Genomic DNA, 17,972 nt, shown 5'->3' with positions numbered 1-17,972 from the left:
TTACTCGGTAAAGGAAGCTAGAATACAACATTCGGATATGAAACAAATGTATTATCATAATGAGTATTTACTGTAGAAAGAAGTGCATGAATGTGAATTCATTGTGTAATACAACCTTCAACATATCGTTCATCTAACTCAATTGTACAATTGAACATTGATTTAAACTTAATGATATTTTAATTTGGTGTGATTTTTTCTTTGTTCGAAACTATTGACTTCTGATAGGTTTTTGTTCTTTTTTATTATATTTTGCATTAAATTGTGTTAAAAGAATTAAAAAAATTAATTTGCAGTAGTATGCATATAACATTATTTTGTAAAAGATTTTAAAACTCCATGAATATGGAGTGGATCAAAATTAACAATTTACTGATGTAAAACAGCAGCAATAAAGATATTCTAAATTGTATTACCATGTTTTGTTGTAGCAAGTTTTGGTATCTTGCATTCTATAAAAAAATATATATATAATAACTGTGCAAATAATTCCATATTATAGACATTATGTTTACCATAATATTGTCAATTCAAAATATCACATTCTGAATATTTACGTAACTCTGCTCACCTGCTTAAATCGGTTTCTCTGAAATTGTCTATAACCATATATATATGTTATATATTCTTTTCTTCATTTTTCTAGTAGTTTTGGTATATGAAGTTTCGGTTAATTATAAGATTTTTAAAACTAATTGTATGGATACTGCAACAAACATTAATTTACTTTATGCATTCATTTTCATATCAGGCAGAAGCTATAAAAGTAATACATAAAAATTTTAACAGAAAGAACCACGAACCACACATATATTGGACATCACAACAGACCACACCTACTACCACCACCCAACTCCTAAAAGATAGGCATACAGCAACACAAAACACATGGTCCAATTAACTTGACATGGTACCACACATAATGTGGTGCCTTTAAACCAGTTTTTGCACTTCCCCCTTTGTTTGCATATCCAAGACACGGCATAGGTCGTAAAAAAACTCCTAAGGTAAGAAAATACTTTAACTATACATTTAGACATATTAACCGTACCCTGCTTGCTTGTCATTTATCACATTGAAAAATTAAAATACAATTAAAATACAATATACAATGGAAGGTCGATCGATATCAGATCTTAATCTTCATTCCAAAACTGAATTTGACAAGAGTCATTCACAACTTGAATTTATAACAAACACAATAATGTTAGTTCTCATATCATACACTCCATTCCTTTAAGGTAATATACCCTTTGTCATATCCTTTGGCATTTCCATACAATGTACATAGGGACATATATATGTACATATGATTCCATTTTTAAAGAAGAATACTTGCGAACTCAGGACTGACAAAATGTACTCCTACAATCCACTGGTTCAAGTCATGCACTGGTTATTGATCGATACAGTGTCTTGTGTTTTGATTATTCATGATAGATGACTCCACTGTTATCGTCTGTCCGACTTTATAACTGGCATGTACCTAGTCTTGCCTAATGTTAAAGGATATGAGTTTCCATTCGTCTCATGATTTATATAGGTATGCTAGTAGATGCACTGATCTCTCTCCAATTGGTTTTCATTTGATTCAAACAGTTTTTGTTTTCATGCTTGGCTGTACATGTACTTTCAAGATTTGAAGTGACCTTTCTATGACACATTCATAGAACGATCATCATGGCTGTCCATAGAATTCGTTAAAAAGTTTGATCTTTTACGAAAAAAAAATATACGATTGAAATGTTATCATAAAGAATATTTTTATGATTTCAAACTCAATTTTTTAAATCCGACGATAATAAACTCCAAGATGAATGAAAAATTTGGCAACATTTCGATCTGTGTGGTTATCGATTATTGTCAAGAAATATCTTTACGTCATAAATAAATCATACAATAAGATAGGAAACGTGAAGTTTGTGTCACCACCAGCAATTCTAAATGAAATAGTAGCTGATTATTCATTTGTTTTAGTACTAATACAGTGGTACTTTAGGTTGAGGATCATTGACTTGTGTTAAATCCACAATACTTTAAAGTAAATAAGTCATCGGATGTGTTCTGTTCGTGTCTACTGAATATATATGCTTCGTCCACAATTATAAATGTTGCTTTATGAATATGCAACGCCCAATTACAACGTGTATATTCCAAGAGCGAGCATAGACTTATTTTAAATTGTCTTTAATAATTCAACTAATTGATATATCTTTTCCAAATGTTGTACATCGAACAAGATATTAAAAGATGATTATAGAAGTAATGTATTTCATTTATAATTTATTTCAAATGTTTTATACATATGTTAATTCTTAGGTGTACATGTGTAAATAGTTTGCTATAACATTGACGTATACCTAGTATCTCTTTTTGTTCAAATTCACTTGAGTTTTCGTAGTCCTTATTATGAAAAAATTATAAGTATTCTTGCCATCATTCATTGTGTACTTTGTGGTTGAGTTCAAAAGAAAATGTAAAAACTTTAAATGTAATTAAAAAGTTCTATCAATTTTACCACGACTCATTGATTTTGTAGTGTGATTTTGAAACTGACAAAATAATTGGCATTGGAATATACTTGCCTGATTGTTCCGATTACGCGGTTTATTACAACACAATTATGTATATGTATATTATAATTACATTTTCGTTTAAGAAATACCTGTGGTAAGTGTAGTTATATTAGTTTTTAAATGTTCAGTTTGTTTAGATTCACGTGACAATACAAAGACATTTTGTTCACCAAGACTTCGTTTAGTTATCAAGAATCAGAAAGTGAAAAAATCAAACATTACTTTCTTTTCAGATGGCACATATGAACTCTGCCCCGCAGTGTGTAGTCGCCATAGATATAGGAAGTGATGGATGTGGATATGCTTTCTCCATGGATTATCAATTCAAGACAAACCCGTCTGATGTTCATGTACCTAGATGGTCGCCAAGCACTGGTTCAATGACATCATTGAAAGCTCCTTCTGCTATACTGTTTGACTCGGACAAGACATTTTCTGCATTTGGGTATGATGCTCAAGATAGAATGGACGAAATCCTTAATTCTGGAGACCAAAATAATTGGTACTATGTAGAACGGTTTAAAATGGCATTGTATACCGCAGTAGAAGAGGGAGAGGTAAGTTGTTTATATCAAAACCAACATTATATCTAAAATTGTGTTATCCAAATTTCTATCAACCAATCTCTACAAAGTTCAGTTGGATGCATTTGCTGTTTCCCCTACAATTAATGTGTACTCACTTTGCATCTGATAGTCATGCAAATGGCTGATTTCTTAAGTAAACGTGAATTCAGTCAAAAACAAAAAAAAGATAATATAAAATTAAAACCAATTGTTCAGAGAACAATTGAAGGTCTTTCCACTTCAATTTTTTAAATAATTGATAAGGTGCTACTTCTGGTTTACTTTAAGTTACTTTTGGCGTCCAGTCATAGGTTTTTTCATAATGATTCATTAAATATATAGTTTCTATATACTTTTGCCTGAAATAAGGATGATAATTGCCGACTTCCTGTTAAGAAAATGTCACTTCCGGTCTCCATTGATAGCTGTATGTACACTGATTCCAAAAATATATAGTTTGTATATACTTATGCCTGTAATTAGGAAATAATTTGCTACTTCCAGTTTATTGAAGGTCACTTCCGGTCTCAAATGATAGGTTTATGCATGCCTATTCAAAAAATATATGGTTTCTTGGTATTTTTCCATGAAATTAGTGCAAAAATAGCTACTTCTGGTAAACTCAAGGCCATTTCCGGTTGACATTTTTTCAAGGTCACATGTCACCCAACATTTTTCAAAAGACCCTAAGGCTTTATCATGTCCCAAGTTGTAGTTATAATCAATTTACCTTAAATTTAACCAAATCAGGGACAATAACTCCTATATTGTGTCATTGGATTGTTTCAGAACGAATGTATCATATCTTCATCACAATGAAGCAAACATTTTGCACTAGTTCTTTTTTATATATCTTTAAAAGTGTCAGAGGAGATAATAAAACAAGGATAATTCAAAATTTAGAATATGACCTTGACCTTTGACCTTGACATCAATTTCATTTTAGTGAACCAAGGACCTCAAATCAAAATACCTTAGGTCTCTATCACTTACAATGTACCATTCAGGCTATACATTTCTATATCCCTTATGTCAAATACAGAAGGGGAAATAACTCTCATATGGAGTCTTTGTGTCGCTTCGGGCAAAATTTGTCAACTTCCGATTAAAAAAATGTCACTTCCAGTCTCACATGATAGCTTTATTCACACTGATTCCAAAAATATATGGTTTCTATATACTTTTGCCTGTAATAAGGGAGATAGTAGGTACTTCCGGTTTATTGAAGGACACTTCCGGTCTCAAATGATAGGTTTTTGTATGCGTATTTAAAATAAATATAGTTTTTAGGTACTTTTCCATAAAAAGTGCAAAAATGACTACTTCCGGTTCACTCAAGGTCACTTCCGGTTGACATTTTTCAAGGTCATATGTCATCCAACATTTTTCCAAAGATCTTATGGATTTATCATGTACCAATTTGAAGTAATAATCAATTTACCCTAAAATAAAACATTTAAGGGGCAATAACTCCTATAAGATGTCATTGGATTGTTTCAGACCTAATGTTCTTAAAAAGTGTCAGAGAAAATACAAAAACAAGTAAATGTCAAAATTGAGAACATGACCTTGACCTTTGACCTTGACCTTATTTTCTTAGTTAGGGTCCAAGGACCTCAAATAAAAAGACTAGGTTTATACGGCTAACGGTTTATGAGTTACAAAAACATAACGACAAATTTATTTGGTAAATGTAGATAACCCTTATAAGATTTCATCGAATCGCTTCGATCCAAATCAGCCAAATATTCCTGAAGATGTAACGAACAAATAGGAAAAAGAATTTTGTCGTTACATTCCGTTGTCAGTTCGTATTTATGTTGATCCAACTCTTGAATAAAACGGTAGGAATATATTTTCCACCACATATTTGAGAAACAAAAAAAATAATCCCAAATAGATCAACATCATGGGCAGAGATCACAGTTGTACATCTGTGAAATCACATGACTTTTGGTACTAATAATGGTACTATTAAGAATTTAAAAGGTGACAAGAAAAAGGTTTTGTTCATATCATAATTCATCAACAACGATTGAAAAACGCATTTGGCACCAGTCACATTTCATACAACCGAGCAATTCGTAATATCACAGGTTCAACAGGAAAACAGTCGATGTTTATGTTCTAATATATTTGTATCAAAGACCAGAATCAAAATTGCGAGTAAATCACAGCTATCGATCCTGATCTCAATGAAAACAAGCAGTTATAAGAACATCTAATTTAGTTCACCGCAGTATTGAGATTGTTTTCTTCTGAGTATTAAATTGCTTAATATAATATAAGGAAATGTGGTATGATTGCCAATGAAAAACTTATGTAACATAGTCCACATGAAGCAGATTTGAGGAACTAAAGGTCACAATACGGCCTCTAACCGACCAATACCGTAAAGTCAGCTATAAAATGCCCGGACATAACGAAATATCAGAAAATTCAGACGAAAAAACCAAAAAGGCATGATTTATGACAAAACAAATAAGACGGACAGCAACCAAAGACAACCATTGAGTTACAGGCTCTTGAATTGGGACAGGCACATATAGAATGTGGCGGAGCTAAACATGTTTGTGGACGCTTAACCTTCCCCTAACCATGAACAGTAGTTGTAAAATCACAGCACAAGATTGTAAAAGTCAGCTTGATTTGCTTGGCTCATTAGATCGGCACAATTTGCTCTAATTTTCTGAATTTTAATGATACTATAAGGTCTACCTCCATAGCCTTGACACGCTGATGTCTGTACAATATTTAGTTTTATCGAAGTAACTGTTGTTGATCTTGTAATAAATTTTGATTATTTTCAAATGAAAGATGCTTAGAAGGCAAAATGAAAAAAATATTTAGATGTCCAAAATACAACAACTATATTGTATAATCCAGGTTAATATACCGATTCGATTTCAACCAACTGTTTTCAAACGACAACTGATTACAAATTTTTTGTGAACGACTACTTTTTTCTACGACTGATATGATACAACGGTTAGTTTTTATCTTAAAAAAAAGCATACGTCATTTTGACAAAAATGTTTCATACCAACACCAACACTGGACGCAGTATCAAGACCCTTGAAAGGAGGCTCGGGAATGTCATATTTAACACAGCCTCAAAAACACCGCATACCGGTCAACCAATATGTGTGGTTCACTGTAAAACTGGTGTAGTGTCGTTTCAGTCGTTTTTGCGTTAGGAGCATACCCCTGTTTTAGAACCTTCATATAATACAAACACGCACGCGTTTAATGTTTGAACTGAGATATGATATCTTCATACGAAGGGACAGGAATTATATTACCTTCACGAAACTTGAAAAAAGAGAGAGAAGATAATAAGGAGGCATTCAAAAATCATGAGTTCATTTAAAAACAAACAATACCATGGCCAAGATAAAACCAAACAAAAGACAAACAACAATAACAAAACATCAAATAGAAAACTAAAGACTGAGTAACATGAACCACCCAAAAAACGGGGGAGAACCAAGGTGCTCCGGAAGGGAATACAGTTCCTGTCCCACATTTTTTACCCGTTGTGTTGAACAAGCAAGTAACAATTCGGTAATAAGTCGCCTTCGGTAATGTCAAAATCGAAAAGTTGACCATTGCAATAACATAAACGGTACCAATTTTTATTGCACCAGATGCTCGAGGCCAAAATATTTGAAAGAAAACCTAATACAAACGGTGAATAGGCAACAGTTTTTTTTAATCGTCAAAATCTCGTACATTCATTTTGCGTAGACAGAATCAAAATCACCCGCAAAAGCATCACTGAAGGGACATTAACTGTCGAAATGTGCATTAAAATTAATACCGTTCATGTTATTACTACCACTGCTGGTGGACTGTTAGTCCGCGAGGGTATCACCAGCCAAGTAGCCAGTACTTCGGTACTGGTATGAAAATACGGATATTGTTTGGTTAAAAAATGCTGTTATAAAATTTTGGAAATAATTTTAAATTAAGGAATATATCACCCTCTTGCAAAGCTTTGAGTCCGTGTCCGGATTTGGCTATACTTAAGGTCCTTTTTGGTTTTGATCCGCTCTTCGACATTTGTATTAGATTTTATTATTCAAATATTTTGGCCTCGAGCATCACTGAAGAGACATTAATTGTCAAAATGCGCATCTAGTGCATTAAAATTGGTACCATTTATGTTATTGAAGGGAATTTAATCACACTTTTTCTAGATTTACCTTCAACAGAAACGCTCAAACATAGACGCTTGAAAGCCTTCTAGTTTCAATGTTTCCCTTTATATCAAATTCACTATGATGTGCGAGATGCAAGCACTCGCTGAAATGTTCGTTATTCAGTCAGTAGTTGTCTCGTATAATATCTTGGTGGTTGTTTAAATTTGACAATTTGATTTTTATCTCAGATCTTTAATAGATCAGTTAAATTTATTCTGAACATTTGTAGAACTTGACATACATGTATTGTGTATCGTGATAACTTTCTGTTGACCCCGAACTTTTAGTTTGTAATATGCATTGTTGGGTTGATGTCTTGTTACTTATACCCCTTATTTCTGTCAGGCTATATGTAAATGACAACACACAGGTGAAGATGGACAGGAAAAAGATTTACTCCGAAAAACGCAACAACCATATGACAAAACAATTATAGTTCGATGAAAATAAAACTGTATGAACGTCTTGCGTCCGATTCGCTTTCTTGTTTGAAAGCCATTGATGTATAAATACGTAGAAACGTTTGGAAATATATAAAACAAACGGGACCACAAAAAGAATAGCAAAATTAATCTAAGGCCAACTTTGTCTGAGGGAGTTGGAAACTTTCTTTTTATTACAATTTCTTAATTTATCAAAGGATAGTTTGAATAAGACTGTATGTTATAAATCATAAAAAGTAAAATCACAAAAATACTGAACTCCGAGGAAAATTCAATCGGAAAGTCTCTTATTACATGGCAAAATCAAATGACAAAAGACATCAAACGAATGGACTACAACTGTCATATTCCTGACTTGGTACACTTTGTCTTTATTCCTTGAATCACACGTAAACTGGTAAAATAATCACATAGCTCGTCGTTGCATCCGGTCTCAGTCCAGTTAGAGCTCATGTGATTTTCTCGGGTTTCTATGGAACGCCACAGCTGTCTTATGTGGAACACTGATATTACTTTATGTTGTTTTATTATTACTTGATGATATTTTGTCTTTACTTAATATGGTTTTGACATTACGTAATGATGTTTTGATATAACTCAATATGGAATAGTCATTACTTAATGATATTTCGATATTACACGATATGGTTTCGTATTGACTTGATATAGTTTTGTCATTACTCAATATGGTATTGTCATTACTCGATGTGGTTTCACCATTATTTAATGTGGTTGTGTCATTAATCAATGTGGTTTTAACATTACTTGATGTGAATGTGACTTAACGTTATGTAGTTGTTTCATTACATGATGTGGTTTTGTTATTTTGTAATGATGATTTGCCTATTCTTTATATGATTTTAACATTACGTAATGATGTTTCAAAATTTGACAATTTTACACTACATGATGTGTTTGTTTCATTATTTGATGTGGTCCTGTCATTTCAATTCAAAATTTAGAATATGACCTTGACCTTTGACCTTGACATCAATTTCATTTTAGTGAACCAAGGACCTCAAATCAAAATACCTTAGGTCTCTATCACTTACAATGTACCATTCAGGCTATACATTTCTATATCCCTTATGTCAAATACAGAAGGGGAAATAACTCTCATATGGAGTCTTTGTGTCGCTTCGGGCAAAATTTGTCAACTTCCGATTAAAAAAATGTCACTTCCAGTCTCACATGATAGCTTTATTCACACTGATTCCAAAAATATATGGTTTCTATATACTTTTGCCTGTAATAAGGGAGATAGTAGGTACTTCCGGTTTATTGAAGGACACTTCCGGTCTCAAATGATAGGTTTTTGTATGCGTATTTAAAATAAATATAGTTTTTAGGTACTTTTCCATAAAAAGTGCAAAAATGACTACTTCCGGTTCACTCAAGGTCACTTCCGGTTGACATTTTTCAAGGTCATATGTCATCCAACATTTTTCCAAAGATCTTATGGATTTATCATGTACCAATTTGAAGTAATAATCAATTTACCCTAAAATAAAACATTTCAGGGGCAATAACTCCTATAAGATGTCATTGGATTGTTTCAGACCTAATGTTCTTAAAAAGTGTCAGAGAAAAATACAAAAACAAGTAAATGTCAAAATTGAGAACATGACCTTGACCTTTGACCTTGACCTTATTTTCTTAGTTAGGGTCCAAGGACCTCAAATAAAAAGACTAGGTTTATACGGCTAACGGTTTATGAGTTACAAAAACATAACGACAAATTTATTTGGTAAATGTAGATAACCATTATAAGATTTCATCGAATCGCTTCGATCCAAATCAGCCAAATATTCCTGAAGATGTAACGAACAAATAGGAAAAAGAATTTTGTCGTTACATTCCGTTGTCAGTTCGTATTTATGTTGATCCAACTCTTGAATAAAACGGTAGGAATATATTTTCCACCACATATTTGAGAAACAAAAAAAATAATCCCAAATAGATCAACATCATGGGCAGAGATCACAGTTGTACATCTGAAAAATCACATGACTTTTGGTACTAATAATGGTACTATTAAGAATTTAAAAGGTGACAAGAAAAAGGTTTTGTTCATATCATAATTCATCAACAACGATTGAAAAACGCATTTGGCACCAGTCACATTTCATACAACCGAGCAATTCGTAATATCACAGGTTCAACAGGAAAACAGTCGATGTTTATGTTCTAATATATTTGTATCAAACAACCAGAATCAAAATTGCGAGTAAATCACAGCTATCGATCCTGATCTCAATGAAAACAAGCAGTTATAAGAACATCTAATTTAGTTCACCGCAGTATTGAGATTGTTTTCTTCTGAGTATTAAATTGCTTAATATAATATAAGGGAATGTGGTATGATTGCCAATGAAAAACTTATGTAACATAGTCCACATGAAGCAGATTTGAGGAACTAAAGGTCACAATACGGCCTCTAACCGACCAATACCGTAAAGTCAGCTATAAAATGCCCGGACATAACGAAATATCAGAAAATTCAGACGAAAAAACCAAAAAGGCATGATTTAAAAGCGCAATAACTGTTCGATATAATATCTAAGCGACATCTTGCGAAACAACTTTATACCGCAAGAAAAGGCTTTGGCGGAAGAAGAAAAAAAATTAAAATTAAAAACCAATTGTTCAAAGAACAATTGAAAGTCTTTCCACATCAATTTTCTAAATAATTGACATGATCAATTCCTGTTTGAATGGTTTTACACTAGTAATTTTTTGGGGCCCTTTATAGCTTACTGTTCGGTGTGAGCCAAGGCTCCGTGTTAAAGACTGTACTGTGACCTATAACGGTTTACTTTTATAAATTTTAACTTGGATGGAGAGTTGTCTCATTGGCACTCATACCACATCTTCTTATATCTATGAAGCTACTTCTGATTTACTCAAAGCTACTATAGGCGTCCAATCATAGGTTTCTTCATACTGATTCAATAAATATATGGTTTCTATAGACTTTTGCCTGAAATAAGGGAGATAATTGCCAATTTCCGGTTTAGAAAATATCACTTCCGGTTTCATATGATAGCTGTATTTACACTGATTCCAAAAATATATGGATTATATATACTTTTGCCTGTAAAAAGGGGAATTATTGGCTACTTCCGATTTAGAAAATGTAACTTCCGGTCTCATATGATAGCTTTATTCACACTGATTCCAAAAATATGTAGTTTGTATATACTTATGCCTGTAATAAAGGAGATAATCTGCTACTTCCGGTTTATAAAATATCACTTTTAGTCTCAAATGATAGGTTAATGTATGACCATTCAAAACTATATGGTTTCTATGTATATATATATATATATGTATAATAATAATAATCAGAACAAATACAATAGGTCTTTCCACAGAAAAGTGGAAAGACCTAATAATCAGAACAAATACAATAGGTCTTTCCACAGAAAAGTGGAAAGACCTAATAATAATCAGAACAAATACAATAGGTCTTTCCACAGAAAAGTGGAAAGACCTAATAATAATCAGAACAAATACAATAGGTCTTTCCACAGAAAAGTGGAAAGACCTAGGATAATTTTTTACATATGATAAACCCGTTTACTTCAGCCTTCCTATTGTGAGTTTCTTTTTACTATTCAGTAATAAAGAATACCTAGATGCAGTGGCTGAGATTTTACATTCCGTTGTCAGTTCGTATTAATGTTGATCCAACTCTGGAATAAAACGGTAGGAATATGTTTTCCACCACATATTTGAAAAACAAAAAAAATAATCCCAAATAGATCGACATCATGGGCAGAGATCACAGTTATACATCTGTGAAATCACATGACTTTTGGTACTAATAATGGTACTATTAAGAATTTAAGAGGTTACAAGAAAAAGGTTTTGTTCATATCATAATTCATCAACAATGATTGAAAAACGCATTTGGCACCAGTCACATTTCATACAACAGTGCAATTCGTAATATCACAGGTTCAACAGGAAAACAGTCGATGTTTATATTCTAATATATTTGTATCAAACAACCAGAATCAAAATTGCGAGTAAATCACAGCTATCGATCCTGATCTCAATGAAAACAAGCAGTTGTAAGAACATCTAATTTAGTTCACCGCAGTATTGATATTGCTTTCTTCTGAGTATTGAATTGCTTAATATAACATAAGGAAATGAGGTATGATTGCCAATGAAAAACTTATGTAACATAGTCCACATGAAGCAGATTTGAGGAAGTAAAGGTCACAATACGGCCTCTAACAATGAGCAAGACCAATACCGTATAGTCAGCTATAAAATGCCCGGACATAACGAAATATCAGAAAATTCAGACGAAAAAACCAAAAAGGCATGATTTATGACAAAACAAATAAGACGGACAGCAACCAAAGACAACCATTGAGTTACAGGCTCTTGAATTGGGACAGGCACATATAGAATGTGGCGGAGCTAAACATGTTTGTGGACGCTTAACCTTCCCCTAACCATGAACAGTAGTTGTAAAATCACAGCACAAGATTGTAAAAGTCAGCTTGATTTGCTTGGCTCATTAGATCGGCACAATTTGCTCTAATTTTCTGAATTTTAATGATACTATAAGGTCTACCTCCATAGCCTTGACACGCTGATGTCTGTACAATATTTAGTTTTATCGAAGTAACTGTTGTTGATCTTGTAATAAATTTTGATTATTTTCAAATGAAAGATGCTTAGAAGGCAAAATGAAAAAAATATTTAGATGTCCAAAATACAACAACTATATTGTATAATCCAGGTTAATATACCGATTCGATTTCAACCAACTGTTTTCAAACGACAACTGATTACAAATTTTTTGTGAACGACTACTTTTTTCTACGACTGATATGATACAACGGTTAGTTTTTATCTTAAAAAAAAGCATACGTCATTTTGACAAAAATGTTTCATACCAACACCAACACTGGACGCAGTATCAAGACCCTTGAAAGGAGGCTCGGGAATGTCATATTTAACACAGCCTCAAAAACACCGCATACCGGTCAACCAATATGTGTGGTTCACTGTAAAACTGGTGTAGTGTCGTTTCAGTCGTTTTTGCGTTAGGAGCATACCCCTGTTTTAGAACCTTCATATAATACAAACACGCACGCGTTTAATGTTTGAACTGAGATATGATATCTTCATACGAAGGGACAGGAATTATATTACCTTCACGAAACTTGAAAAAAGAGAGAGAAGATAATAAGGAGGCATTCAAAAATCATTAGTTCATTTAAAAACAAACAATACCATGGCCAAGATAAAACCAAACAAATGACAAACAACAATAACAAAACATCAAATAGAAAACTAAAGACTGAGTAACATGAACCACCCAAAAAACGGGGGAGAACCAAGGTGCTCCGGAAGGGAATACAGTTCCTGTCCCACATTTTTTATCCGTTGTGTTGAACAAGCAAGTAACAATTCGGTAATAAGTCGCCTTCGGTAATGTCAAAATCGAAAAGTTGACCATTGCAATAACATAAACGGTACCAATTTTTATTGCACCAGATGCTCGAGGCCAAAATATTTGAAAGAAAACCTAATACAAACGGTGAATAGGCAACAGTTTTTTTTACTCGTCAAAATCTCGTACATTCATTTTGCGTAGACAGAATCAAAATCACCCGCAAAAGCATCACTGAAGGGACATTAACTGTCGAAATGTGCATTAAAATTAATACCGTTCATGTTATTACTACCACTGCTGGTGGACTGTTAGTCCGCGAGGGTATCACCAGCCAAGTAGCCAGTACTTCGGTACTGGTATGAAAATACGGATATTGTTTGGTTAAAAAATGCTGTTATAAAATTTTGGAAATAATTTTAAATTAAGGAATATATCACCCTCTTGCAAAGCTTTGAGTCCGTGTCCGGATTTGGCTATACTTAAGGTCCTTTTTGGTTTTGATCCGCTCTTCGACATTTGTATTAGATTTTATTATTCAAATATTTTGGCCTCGAGCATCACTGAAGAGACATTAATTGTCAAAATGCGCATCTAGTGCATTAAAATTGGTACCATTTATGTTATTGAAGGGAATTTAATCACACTTTTTCTAGATTTACCTTCAACAGAAATGCTCAAACATAGACGCTTGAAAGCCTTCTAGTTTCAATGTTTCCCTTTATATCAAGTTCACTATGATGTGCGAGATGCAAGCACTCGCTTCGTTATTCAGTCAGTAGTTGTCTCGTATAATATCTTGGTGGTTGTTTAAATTTGACAATTTGGTTTTTATCTCAGATCTTTAATAGATCAGTTAAATTTATTCTGAACATTTGTAGAACTTGACATACATGTATTGTGTATCGTGATAACTTTCTGTTGACCCCGAACTTTTAGTTGGTAATATGCATTGTTGGGTTGATGTCTTGTTACTTATACCCCTTATTTCTGTCAGGCTATATGTAAATGACAACACACAGGTGAAGATGGACAGGAAAAAGATTTACTCCGAAAAACGCAACAACCATATGACAAAACAATTATAGTTCGATGAAAATAAAACTGTATGAACGTCTTGCGTCCGATTCGCTTTCTTGTTTGAAAGCCATTGATGTATAAATACGTAGAAACGTTTGGAAATATATAAAACAAACGGGACCACAAAAAGAATAGCAAAATTAATCTAAGGCCAACTTTGTCTGAGGGAGTTGGAAACTTTCTTTTTATTACAATTTCTTAATTTATCAAAGGATAGTTTGAATAAAACTGTATGTTATAAATCATAAAAAGTAAAATCACAAAAATACTGAACTCCGAGGAAAATTCAATCGGAAAGTCCCTTATTACATGGCAAAATCAAATGACAAAAGACATCAAACGAATGGACTACAACTGTCATATTCCTGACTTGGTACACTTTGTCTTTATTCCTTGAATCACACGTAAACTGGTAAAATAATCACATAGCTCGTCGTTGCATCCGGTCTCAGTCCAGTTAGAGCTCATGTGATTTTCTCGGGTTTCTATGGAACGCCACAGCTGTCTTATGTGGAACACTGATATTACTTTATGTTGTTTTATTATTACTTGATGATATTTTGTCTTTACTTAATATGGTTTTGACATTACGTAATGATGTTTTGATATAACTCAATATGGAATAGTCATTACTTAATGATATTTCGATATTACACGATATGGTTTCGTATTGACTTGATATAGTTTTGTCATTACTCAATATGGTATTGTCATTACTCGATGTGGTTTCACCATTATTTAATGTGGTTGTGTCATTAATCAATGTGGTTTTAACATTACTTGATGTGAATGTGACTTAACGTTATGTAGTTGTTTCATTACATGATGTGGTTTTGTTATTTTGTAATGATGATTTGCCTATTCTTTATATGATTTTAACATTACGTAATGATGTTTCAAAATTTGACAATTTTACACTACATGATGTGTTTGTTTCATTATTTGATGTGGTCCTGTCATTCTTTGATGTGGTTATCCCATTACTTGATGAGGTAAAATCACGTGACCAATTCGGAAATACCTGTTCTATTTTTAGATAGATTTCCATGTTGTATTTGCCTTGGATGAGTGTGGCCACCCATCGAATTAGAGTTCGGGTTACTGTTTGAGTTAAACTTTGAGTTAGTCTTCGATTTCGAATTCAAGTCATTATAAGAATTAAAGTTTTAGTTAGCATTGAGTTTCGAGTTGGACTTCGAGTTTGAGTCACATTTAAAGGTAGAGTTTTAGTTACAACATTAAATTTGAGTCACTTTTTTATGGTAGAGTTTGAGTAAGATTCGAATTTAAGTCTCATTTAGATTAATTAAGATTATGAGTTGAAATTCGAGCTATTTTATATGAGTTCGTAATTAAATTTTCTATCGCGGAACAAGGACTTTTGCTCGGGCTTCCGAAAAGAGGGCTTCGGGGTATGCGTACAAAAGATAAACAATGTTACAGTATACAAAACGCAACATAGAAGTTGAAATAAAGCTAGATGTGGTGTGATTGACAATGGGACAACTATTCACCAGAGTTTAAATGCAGTGGATGTAAGAAATCATATATAGGCAACCGTACATCCTTCAACACACCGTATAGTCAGCTACAAAAAGCCACCATCCACCATGTGAAAAAATTCAAACGAAAAAACAAATGGTCTTATTTATAAATAAACGATTTACAAAAATAAATGACACACATTTATACAACGACAACAATTGAACTTCATGCTCCTGACTTGGGGCAGGTACATAAAGAAAGTGCACGTGGCGGAGTTTAACATGTATGTGAGCGCTAAATCCTAACCTTACATCGGACTGTTACAGTTGTGTAACAGCACAACACGAGAAAAAAATGTAAACTAGACAAAGTGATGCCCCCGCACTCAACTCATTTAACCGCTTATACCCCAAAAATGACAAAAAAAGTTCAATTATCTCCCAAAAGAGCAAAAGATAATAATAATAAAAACCCTGACCACATGCACACCTTCAACATATGTACAAACAGCCAGCAGAGTGAAAACTTCCTAGCATTCAAACTGTAGGAGGAGTTATCTGGAAACGCTCTTCTTATGCAAGTAAATTTCCAAAAAAATTACAAAGTTCAACTATCTCACAAAACAGCAAATATTAATAAACATTAAACCCTGACCACATGCACACCTTCACTATATGTACAAACAGACAGTAAAGAGAAAACTTCCTAGGATTCAAACTGTAGGAGGAGTTATGCGGAATAACTATATACCCATAATGGGACGAACAGACGGACGGACGGACGAACAGGGGTAAAACAATATGCCCCCCAACTTTCAGTTGCGGTGGCATACAAAACAGTTTCATTTGGCTGATTCAATAGATCGGTATGACTTGGTAATATAAATCCATCGGGGTGATCTCGGATGCTCCAGAAAGGCACCCGTCGTGTTATTCGAGAAAGTACAAACCCAGTGATTTGGTTTTATTTGGTAGTTTACATTCAAGGATAAGATGACGGTATTATGGTTACGACCACTGGAACATGTCCGTCGTCACATGTGAAACAGATATTCCAAAAAGTTTATTTTTCAATAAGTGCGAGGTAGATCAGGGAATTCAATTGATTACAAATAAAAGATTGATATTCGTATAAGTTCAAATGATCATTTACGCTAAAAAAAATTCGGAAAATTCTTATTTTATAGTATTGATGCTTTTTCGCTTAGTCCGAGCCCCCTCCCCCCGTTTTCCTGTAACTTTAGTGTGAGTTGATTTGAAATGTTTCATTTGTTAACAATAAAGTTCAAGTCTTTTGATTTGTGTCGAGCCTGCGGCATCAATGTAGCGGCAGTGAGACACAACAAACCTATATTTCGTCGTCGATAGTGGCGTCGGCGTCTCCATCTCCATTTTTTTTATTTCTATTGAGTTTAACCTTTCATTATACATGTTACTAAACATGTATGCCATCATAATTTTGTACTTTTAGAATATCATACTGTATTTGTTTACCTCGACTATTGTACCTGTATTTATATTGTATGTTTCTCTGTAAACTTGTATTTAGTTTTTTAGAGAATAAAGTATCTATGTTTCTATCTATAGATCGTTAGGTTTCTAGTTTTTTACATTTTTCAGTTCGGGACCTTTTATAGCTTACTATAGGGTATGGATTTTGCTCATTGTTGAAAACCATACAGTTTTGTTTTAGTTAAATAAAACCGAATTAAACTGTTTTGACATGATAAATTTGTAAACCTCCATGAAGTGTTTTAAAACTTGTATAGGAGTTATTCCTCAATTTCAAGAAAAAGCATCTACAGAAAAACTTTTTTTAATTTTGTTTTTACCGATAAATGTATAGATAAATGTACAGACGATCAACATGACGCTTTTACACTTACAGCAGCAATATCAGGCGAGACACATGGTTCCGTGGAATATTTTACAAATTTATTACAAAAATACTGCTTCCGTTTGAGAACTTAGGATAAAAACAACAGGACCAAGTGGTTTGGGGATATCCCAATTATGTCCGAAACACTGTAAACTTTTTAATACTTTTTTTCTTATCATTGTCTGCCGTTCCCCTTTTTCATACCAAATAACTCTGAACAACCACTCGAACTTTAATTTGAACTTTAACTCAATGGATAGCGATACCCATCCAAAGCACATTAAGCAAATGATATATTGAAATCTGTTTAAAAATAGAACATATTT

General features: G+C 33.2%; 2 protein-coding genes across 4 annotated transcripts in view; one reads left to right on the top strand and one right to left on the bottom strand.

Moving 5' to 3' along the window:
• LOC127730936 (heat shock 70 kDa protein 12B-like) overlaps positions 1-17,972 on the bottom strand; it is a 79,891-nt gene that overhangs the window by 18,326 nt on the left and 43,593 nt on the right. The window lies entirely within an intron of this gene.
• LOC127730920 (heat shock 70 kDa protein 12A-like) overlaps positions 2,389-17,972 on the top strand; it is a 79,103-nt gene continuing 63,519 nt past the window's right edge. The window contains exon 1 of one of the 2 annotated variants that reach the window (XM_052239558.1): positions 2,389-3,133. In XM_052239558.1, coding sequence (XP_052095518.1) covers positions 2,810-3,133 — 324 coding nt within the window. In that variant the 5' untranslated portion in view covers positions 2,389-2,809. The remainder of the gene's footprint in view (positions 3,134-17,972) is intronic. The other variant, XM_052239543.1, reaches the window with a different exon arrangement.

The sequence above is a fragment of the Mytilus californianus genome, unplaced genomic scaffold (assembly GCF_021869535.1).
Source record: "Mytilus californianus isolate M0D057914Y unplaced genomic scaffold, xbMytCali1.0.p SCAF_1, whole genome shotgun sequence".
NCBI lineage: Eukaryota > Metazoa > Mollusca > Bivalvia > Mytilida > Mytilidae > Mytilus > Mytilus californianus.
This window is presented reverse-complemented; position numbering and strand designations above follow the sequence as displayed.